Raw genomic sequence first — 10,242 nt, 5'->3', positions numbered from 1 at the left:
CCAAAAATTTTCCAAGTTTCCAACGACGTACACTTACGACGGACCGTCACACCCACGACGGTCCGTCCTGCACGACCGTCATGATAGTCAGAGAACCCTCTTCTGAGGTTCTCCCATCATTTTCTAAGTGTCCAACGACGGACCGTCATACCCACGACGGTCCGTCCTGCTTAACCGTCATGATGGTCAGCGACCCCTCCTTCAGGGTTCCTTATATATACATATACCAAGTATAACACGACGGACCTCATGACGGTCCGTCATAGTCACGACGAGCCGTCATAGGTCCCGTCGTGTGGTACAGTTTCAATATTACTAACACATTTTTTTTAAAGTTTCATGTCATATGATCTTGCCTGATTTGATTGCCACTACTCATACTAACATTGCCCCTTCACAGGTACTATCGACTATGGCACCCAAGCAAGACCGCACTTATGCACGCGGGCGATCTAAGTCTGTCGCCCCGTCTGCACGCTTGATCATCAGGTCTGATGATGAGCGGGACCCTAAATACATGCCCCCAGGCACCTCCGCTCCTTCCCGTGCTACACGTGCCTCCAGAGCCACACCCAAGACGGTGGCGTCCGGCGTAGTCACTGCCTCCCAGTCTGATGAGGAGCGCACACTGACCGGCACACCCTCTGGGTCGGCCACAAACGAGGAAGGAGCGTCTGGCTCCTTGGGAGCATCCTGGTCCGAGGAAGCTTCAGGATCTGCTGAGGTTCCCGCACCCGCCACTGCTGCAGCGTCGGCCTCGTCTGATGAGGCTGACAGTTCAGACTCCACATCTGGCGCACCAGCCCCGGTCCCCACCCCAGCCTCTGACCAGCCAAACCGGTGGTGCGTTGAAGGCTAGTTTCAGGTTTACTCCGACGCGAAGTTCTTGACCGATAAAGGAGTAATGACTCGAACACTCACCCTGGAGCGGTGGGTACTTACAGGGAGTCTCCCCTCGATGCCGGAGATCCACAACATATTCACCAGGCATCGCCTAGAGTGGACAGCCCGTCCCTTGGGACGATACAGTGAGGAGATGGTACGAGAGTTCTACGCGTCCTACGTAGCGAATCTCCGATCACAGATCGACAGGCGGGCTGCTCCCGCGAAACAGGCCCCATTGGAGCAGGTTCTAGTCCGGGGCGTGCAGGTTGACATTTCCCTGCCCGCCATCCGCTGGTTCCTATACGGCGAGAGTGCAGATGCTACTCGGACCCCCATCACTGCCGAGTTTGACTACCGCTGGCAGGTAGTGAAGGATGGACAGTTCCTGTGAGAGCCAGCACTGAGGGAGACCACCAAGCGGTGGATGGCCCTACACTTATCAGTCGACGGAGAGGGTGCAGATTGGGTCACCGAGCCGAAAGGGGCCATCAAGAAGGCCAACCTCACGTTCGTCGCCAAGTTCTTGTGGCTGCTCGTGCGTCACTGCCTTTCCCCCACAGCAGCTGATAACATAGTCACCCGGGATCGAGCAGTGCTGATGGCGGCGATGATAGCCGGCTTCGAGGTGGACTATGCATGGCTTCTCTAGGCAGTCATGCACGACAGGGCATTTAAGGTCACCACCACCTACCCCTTTCCGTGCATGATCTTTGCCCTTTGCAGGTCTGCAGGTGTGCCCATATGGCACATAGATCAGTTGAGGACCCCGCCGGGTACTGTTGACATCGGCCTCATCAGAGACAAGGCCAATGAGTTGGCCCCATGTCGAGGGCCCCATCAAGAGCTGCCACCACTATCTGATGACCTTGCAGATACGGTGGCCCAGGCTCGCACAGCTACACAGGCATCCACGGACACTACCCCAGTCGAGTCTATCCCGGGTAGCAGCACATCCCCTTTACCGACACCAGCCCCGCTTGCCCGAGTCCAAAAACTGGAGGCACAAATGGCCACTCTTCTGCATCATATCCAGCCGTGGATGCAGAAGTCTATTGCTGAGTCTGAGGCGCGTATGGAGAGGCAGATGCAGCGGAAGATTGCTGAGGTTAACCAACGCCTCGATGCCTTTGAATTGAGAGTATTAGCTCGACCAGCCCCTCCGGTAGATGTGTCGACTCTTCAGGCTGCAGTCGCCAGTCTTCGTGCAGACATCGACACGATCCTAGAGACAAGAGTGTCAGAGTCTGTCGAGCCTGCTGAGGATACTGTATTGGCGGCTCTGTTTTCTACTCCAGACATTCCCCCATCTTCCCCGAGACAAAGTGCCAAGAGGCGGAGGGGTCGATCAGAGGATGAGGCGCGAGCAAGAAAGAAGGAGCGCCGAGAGATGGAGGCCGCGAGGAGAGCCTCACTTGCTGAGGCGGAGGCACACCAGATCAGAGCATCACAGATAGCGGCTGGGGCGTCTAGCTCCCGCACTGTAGAGACAGCAGGAGGCACTACTGAGGGTGCAGTTGTTGCTGAGGACATCACTGAGGGTGTCCAGATTGCAGAGGATGTGGGTTCTGGGAAACCAGACCCACCAGCTTGTTGATCGACGGCGCTATGCGCCACAGGTTTGCTTCACCTACCCCTCTAATCTTTAGATTTTTTTATGCATTGGGGACAATTGCATGCTTTTTTGTTGGGGGTGGGGTAAATGGAAAGTGAGTGTTAGGGTGAAGTCTGAGTAGCCCAACTCACTATCCTATTTTGGGGTTTTCTTGCCTGTGTTCTTTTTCCCCAAAAGACTGATTACTTTTTCTGTTGAACCGGCACGTTATATCTTTTGTACATAGTTTAACTCTGAAGCATGATGGCTGAAATAATATCCCGATAAAACTGGAAAAGGTTGCATGAAAAGGCGTAGTAACTGATAATTGTGTGGATCTAAACATGAAATAGAGTTACACCATTGCACTACCCTAAACCTTCAAGTCGAACTAGGTGTCTGATAATCTGGTATAGTGATGAGATGTCAAGTGAGTGTGAGGAAAGTTGAATAGTCCACTACTGATACTGAGCTAGAACTTGCCTGGTTAGTCCTGCTAAAAGTAAGCTGTAACATACAATTAGGAAAGGATCATAGGCCCTTATTCAATATAGCCCATTTCTAGCCTAAATAAAAGAAACCAAATGAAAGTTATCCTTCGTTGATCCAAATAATTTGAGCTTAAAATTAGACCTTTCTTTTTCACCCCAACTGATCTTTTCTGGGAACAATATGTTGGCCCTGGTCCCTCCTTGGACATGTGCACCTCACCTTATGCCAAAAGCATAAGTTGAGGGTGGCTAATGTATAAACAACCTTCATTATGGCCCTGACCCAATTTTGGGTATTGTGTACCTTGACTCATGGCTTTGAGGGTGGCTGTTTTGAGGAATGCTCTGGAAAGTGGGGTTGAAAGAACAAAGAGAGAGAAATAACAAAAGTAAAGTGACTCAAGAACTCATTGAAAAAAAAAAGAAATATTCAAGAATTACAAACAAGAAAAGAAAAGAGTCACTTACACAAATGAAGAAAGAAGGGAAACAGCAAGGTGAAAGAATAGGAGAAACTGGGCGAGATAAATTGATATAGAGCGGAAGGTTTAGTCGACATGTCAAGGAGGGAAAAAAGTCATTAAAGTATACCTAAATATACCCTACCTGACTCTGAGCCTACGTTACAAGATAAAAAAGTCCTATCGTGATCCTAAGGGTTGTATATCGAACTTAAGGCAGTGAAAATAAGGGCAAGCTTATGGCAATAGGTATGAATGAGTGTGACTTTGTTCTGAGAGCGAGTGTTGAAATGTAATCCTTATACTCAAACTGAAATCATTGTGTGAAAAATGAGGATTTTGTTCTAAAGTGAGGACACTAGTTGCAATACTGGAATTATTAGCACCTCGGTGAGAAATTGAAGAGGATAGGTGTTAGTGCTTGGTGAGTCTGTGTCATGTTCGAATCCCACAAAAGTCAAGCCTAATAGTGATAGTATGCATAGATTTGATGGGATTAGTCGGGATTGATAGCTAAATGATTGCAAAGGATAAAACATGGATACTATTGTACAAAGATTGTGTAGTGAGTCATAGTGCGTCGCTTGAGGACAAACAACGAATTTAAGTTGAGGGTGTTGATATACCGTGGTTTTACGGTATAATTAATACCTTTTCCTTAAGTTTATTGTGTCCGAAAGCCTTTTTGTGCTAATTTTGATATAAGTTTTTATTTATTTTCCAGGAAATCTGTCTAAAGCTGAATGCGGAGATTTTGAGCGAAAAATGCAGAAGAGACCACCTACGGAGCTTATGACGGTCCGTCGTGCTTGTGACGGTCCGTAGGTGGCAGCGTAGAAAAGCTGCTGAAGGAAGATGGGGAAGTCTGACCAAGTGTGGGATTACGAAGCTTGTGACGGTCCGTCATGGATATGACGGTCCGTCCTGCAGGTTCGTCGCGAAGATCAGAGAAGTGATCCCAGTACCCAGATTCCAAGAGTTGAAGTATTTGGTAACGAAGACCCTCGACGGACCGTCGTGTCAGTGACGGTCCATCACAATTGCCGTCGAGGGGAATGAAGAAAGCAGCAGAAGAATTGCACCAAGTATGGCGCGACGGAGCCCACGACGGTCCGTCATGACGACGACGTTCCGTCGCGTGGTCCGTCGACCCAGCCGCGTTTTGACAGATTTCCAGTAATTAGAATCCTAGTTTAATTAGGTTTTTATTTTTTTATAAATAGTTCGAAAAACCTCATTTTTGAGGTTAGACTCTGGGAGATTTAACATCATATTATTAGACTTTGTTTTTCTAAGTTTTTGATTGTTGGAGATTCTTACAAGCAACTCTTGTTGATTAATCAAGCAAATTTTCAGACTTTATTCTTTCTCATCAAAGTAAGTACATGACTTCTTGTTTAATATATTTGAATATTGTGTTTATGGATATGAGGAACTAAACTCTATAACTAGGGTTGTGGGAACCATAGGCAAATAATGAGATAAACCCTAGCTAAAATAACAATTCTAGAATAGTGTCTTGCATGTATTAATAATTCTTTCGCTTAGAAATCTTTTTAACGGATGATCAACGTTAGAACTCGCCTTAATGCTACTTGCCGGACCAAGGAAGTAGATAATAGGAAAAGAATTATTAACATAGATTTAGTGTATACTATCTAATAGGCTAGTATTGATTGGTACGAGGTAATAACTGAGTCAAATATCGAATATGATGCTTAATATGAGGTAAGGATAAGGGTTAGGAAAGCAACACCCGTAGCCGGACCAAGGTGCGCAGTGAGATTTTCTAGATGCCGGACCAAGGATTTAGAAATACATAACTTATCACTTTGCATGCAAGATACTAGGAAAGAATTGTTATAGCTAGAATTATCAAGTTATGAACCTGTGGGGAACACGTAAACCCTAGTTACTTTGATTACTTGATTAAAACTCAACATTAAAAGCTGTTAGGTGTCTCTGTCAAGTTCGTTAGTTATTTTTTATTTTATTAGGAAGTACAAAACCCCCCTTTTATGTTTTTTACTTTTTAAGAAAGTCATCAACCGAACAATAGTAATTACAAGTTGGAGTTAAGTCTAGACTATTTTCCTCGTGGGAACGATCCCAATCTCACTAGTTGGGTTATTTACTTGACGCGACCGCTTTACTTCTCATTTGAGAAGTAAGTTTGAGCGTATCACATACGATGAAAACAAAAGATGAAGTATTGGGATTTTTTCTCAAATGGAAGGCGATGATAGAAACTCAAAGTGGCAGAAATATCAAGTGTCTTTGCATGAACAATGGTGGAGAATACAAAAATGTTCTTTTTCAGAAAGTTTGTGTGGAAAATCGTCAGACATTTCACCGTTAGAAATACACCACAACAAAATGGATTGTCAGAACGCATGAATCAAACTTTACTGGAGAAGGTTCGGTGTATATATTCCAATGATGGCTTGGGCAAATAATTTTGGGCTGAGGCAATAACATATGCATGCCACCACATTAATCATATACCATCTGTTGCTATTGGTGGGAAGAGACCATTTGAAATATGGTATGGAAAACCTGCTGAAGATTATGGTTCATTATATGTATTTGGCTCAATTGCATATTATCATGTAAGAGAATCCAAATTGGATCCAATATCAAAGAAAGATTTATTTATGGGAATTACTTCTAGAGTCAAAAGATCAGTCTAGAGATAAGAGAAGTTATTTTCAGCAGGGATGTTACCTTTGATGAATCTGCCTTGATAACTAAGGTAACAGTTGAAGAACTCAAACAAATTGATGGTGTTTCAAAGCAGGTCGATTTTGAGGGAAATATAATTTTCCCAACACAGGGATCAAACGAGGAAACAACAGAAGATTTTCCTCTTGAAGGAGAGTCAGTCGAAGAGGAGTTTCAATCTCAATAAACTCAACTACAACTTAAATCAATAGCAACCGGCAAGCCAAAAAAGACAAGAAGAAAATATGCTCTACTTATAGATATGGTGGCTTGTGTGGACTCAATTGCACCGGATGACATTCCTACCACTTATAAAGATGTAGTCCAAAGTTCAGAAGAAGATTAGTGGAGGATTGCCATGGATGAATAAATGCAGTCCCTTCATCAGAATCATACAGGGAGATTGACAAATCTACTGGAAGGCAAGAAAGCAATTGGGTGCAAATGGGTTTTTGCAAAGAAAGATGGATATCCTGAAGCTACAAATCAAGATTGGTGGCCAAAGGATATGCTCAAAAGAAGGGAATTGATTTTAATGAAATTTTTTCTCTAGTTGTGAAACACTCCTTCATTAGAGTTTCTTGTCTTTGGTAGCACAGTTGAATTTGGAACTAGTTCAGTTGGATGTAAAAAGCGCACTTTTACATGGAGACTTGGGAGAGGAAATTTATATGACTCATCCAAAAGGATTCAAAGTTGATGGAAAAGAAAATACGGTGTGCAAACTTGAAAAATCATTATATGGATTTAAACAATCTTCTAGACAATAGTACAAACGATTCGACAAGTTATGTTGCAGCAAAGGTACATAAGAAGCAAATACGATCATTGTGTGTATTTGTGCAAGCTTGAACATAATTTCTTTATATATCTTCTCCTATATGTTGATGATACGTTGATAGCTTCTAAAAGTCAAGAGGAAATTGAGAAGCTAAAGATTCAACTAAGAAAGGAGTTTGAGATGAAGAGTTTCAGTGAGGAAAAGAAGATTCGTGGCATGGAGATAAAAAGAGATAGACACTCAAAAGAAACAATATTTATATTAGGAAGAATATTTGAAGAGAGTACTAAACTGATTCGGTATGAATGTAAAAAGAAAGTCGATTAGCACTGCACTTGCTCTTCATTTTAAGCTTAGTGATGCTATGTCGCCTAAGAATGAAGTTAAACGAGAATTTATGTCAAGAGTACCATACACGGATGCTAATTGTAGCTTGAGATATGCAATGGTTTGCACAAGGCCATATATTTTCACACGCCGTTGGAGTTGTAAGCAGGTACATGCATAATCTTGGAAAGGATCATTGGACAAGAAGGAATCATAATATTTTGTGATAGTCAAAGTCCTATTCAATTAGAAAAAAATCAAGTTTATCATGCAAGGACGAAGAACCTTGACATCCGATATCATTTCATACGAGACATCATAGAAGATGGTGGAATCATAATGCAGAAAATTCATACTACGGATAATGCAGCTGATATGTTGACAGAAGTGGTGACTACTGTCAAGTTTTAACATTGTTTGAACTTGATCAACACTGTTGAACATTGAATATTGATTTTGAAGACACAATCAAAATTGTTGTTGAGAGAAAGTTGAAAATGGAGAATGTTGGCAAGGTTGAGATTTGTTAAATTTGACAAGATTTAAAAATGGATTAATGAGAAGATATGGTAGTTAGGAGGATAATTCTTCATTGGTAGAAAATTCAAGATAGCACCTTTTGTAAGTAAAATTTAGGTGAACAATAAATTGGTTTCACAAGGTAAATCTTGACATTCTGACATATTGTGATGTCATGAATGACATCAATAGGAAGAATTCACTCCTATAAATCGGTAGCTCCTAATTCATTTGTAACATACCTGTCACTTGCATTCTCATCTCCTAAGACATTTTTTATTCTTTCTCTCTTGTAATATTTCACTTGTGCTCTTTTGGAGTGAAATAAATATTGGTTGGTTGAGTCCGAGGAGTAGGCAAAAGAAAACAAAAGTTTGTTGAACCTCGTTAATTCCTGGTGTTTTTTTATTGTTGTCTCATTTAATATATATTAGCCATCTTTAGATATAGTAGTTGTGATTACATCGCTCTCTATTAAGGTTGGCAATTGGGTAGGACAGGGTCAAACAGAATAGGTTTACTGGAGCCGGTATCGGTACTGGATTTTCTTAACAGTACCCGTCTTACCGGAAAACCCAACATGTTCCACCCGGTCCCTTAATAAGTGGATAGGAACTGGGTTGGACCGGATCAGAACCGGGTATTACCAGTTCAACCGGTATCGATATTTTTTAAATTTTTTTTAAATTTTTTTAATTACTTTAATTATTATACAGTATTATATATTTATATTATTAATTAATAATATTATATAATTAAGAAACTTCAATTGAAAATAGTAAATTTTAAAGTTTAAAGTTTAAAGTTTATATAAGTTTGAAACTTAATTTAAGTTTAAAGTTTATATTGAATTTAAAGTTTGAAATTGAATTTAAAGTTTAAAGCTTATATTGAATTTAAAGTTTGAAATTGAATCTAAAGTTTAAAGTTTATATTTAATTTAAAGTTTAAAGTTTATATTGAATTTAAAATTTGAATCTGAATTTAAAGTTTAATGTTTATAGTGAATTTAAAGTTTGTAATTGAATTTAAAGTTTAAAGTTTATATTGAATTTAAAAGTTTGAAATTGAATTTAAAGTTTATAGTTTATATTGAATACAAAGTTTGAAATTGAAGTTAAAGTTTAAACTTTAAAGTTTATATTGGATGTAAACTTGTAAAGTTTTAACTGTAAACCTTAAAATTCAATTTTATATTAATGTTTAAACTTTGGGAAAATACTCAATTACCCCCTCAACCTATGCCCGAAATCCCAAAGACACACTTATACTATACTAAGGTCCTATTACCCCCCCCTAAACTTATATTATATGTATTTTCTACCCCTTTTTAGCCTAGGTGGCACTAGTTCGAAAAAAAACTCAACCATCGATGGTCCCACAAGATAGTGCCACGTAAGCTAAAAAGGGGTAAAAAATTATTAATAAAATAAGTTCAGGAGGGTAATAGGACCTTAGTATAGTATAAGTGTGTCTCTGAGATTTCGGGCATAGATTGAGGGGGTACTTGGGCATTATCCCTTAAACTTTAAACTAATATTAAAATAATTAACATTTAAATTTGTAAACTGACATGAATTCGATAGAAGAGACTATTTAAAACGAAAATCAAGGCGAATAGCTGTATATTTATTCAAATAAATATATTGTACAATACAAAAATTAAAAATAGATAAAGAGTACATAATCTATGTATTGAATATTAATTATTGTACTAACAATTGCATTCTTTTTTAAATTCTTTTTTTTAAAAATTTAGTATCATTTGAAAAGAAATATTTTTTAAAACTTCCATTTGTAGATCTTCTACAATTGCTTCCATGTCATAATCATTATTCTCACCAAATATTTCATCTATTTGATCTTCTATTTAGCTATTTATTAGTGGTAGTCCGGTGTTTCTTCTTTCGGCATTAACTCAATTTTGAAACAACAACGATATTTTCAAATTGTCATTTGCTAATGAATATCAATGATCTCCAATCATAAATCTCGCCGCACTAAAGGCTTTCTCCGAAGCGACCAATGATGCTTGAATCGCTAGCATATCTCGAACAATCATTGCAAGAGTCGAAAATTGATTTTCACGATTCTTCCACCATACTAATATTGGAGGTTGAATTTGTCCTTATTCATGCCTAATATATTTCCTTGCCTGATTGAAATATAAATCAAAATCATTATTAGTAGAAGATTCAAGCTCAAGATATTCATCAATCCGAACATCTGTATCATCACTGTTAATCTTAGAAGATGGAGGTTCAACTATAGCAATATTTATTTCCATAACTTTATATGCATTATATAAATCTCTAACTTTTGTATAAATGTTACTTTTACATTCTTCAACACTAGGGGTTTCATCATCTTTAATTTCTAAATTTACATAAATCTTTTCAACCATTCTTTCAACACCTCTTAATTCATAATTTGGGTTGAAAGTAGTAGCAGTCAAATATATTTGAA

At 39.8% G+C, this 10,242-nt stretch overlaps 1 protein-coding gene across 1 annotated transcript; it reads left to right on the top strand.

Annotated features, from left to right (window-relative positions):
* Positions 1 to 1,229: 1,229 nt before the first annotated feature.
* Positions 1,230 to 6,336, top strand: LOC138340980 (uncharacterized). The gene is made up of 2 exons (XM_069293069.1): positions 1,230 to 2,153; positions 6,188 to 6,336. Exons 1-2 carry the CDS (start codon positions 1,541 to 1,543, stop codon positions 6,334 to 6,336), a joined length of 762 nt encoding a protein of 253 aa, XP_069149170.1. The 5' UTR covers positions 1,230 to 1,540.
* The last annotated feature ends 3,906 nt before the right edge of the window (positions 6,337 to 10,242 follow it).

Source organism: Solanum lycopersicum, chromosome 1 (assembly GCF_036512215.1).
Source record: "Solanum lycopersicum chromosome 1, SLM_r2.1".
Taxonomy (NCBI): Eukaryota; Viridiplantae; Streptophyta; class Magnoliopsida; order Solanales; family Solanaceae; genus Solanum; species Solanum lycopersicum.
The sequence above is the reverse complement of the archived record's forward strand: the minus strand, read 5'-3'. Positions and strand labels throughout refer to the sequence as shown.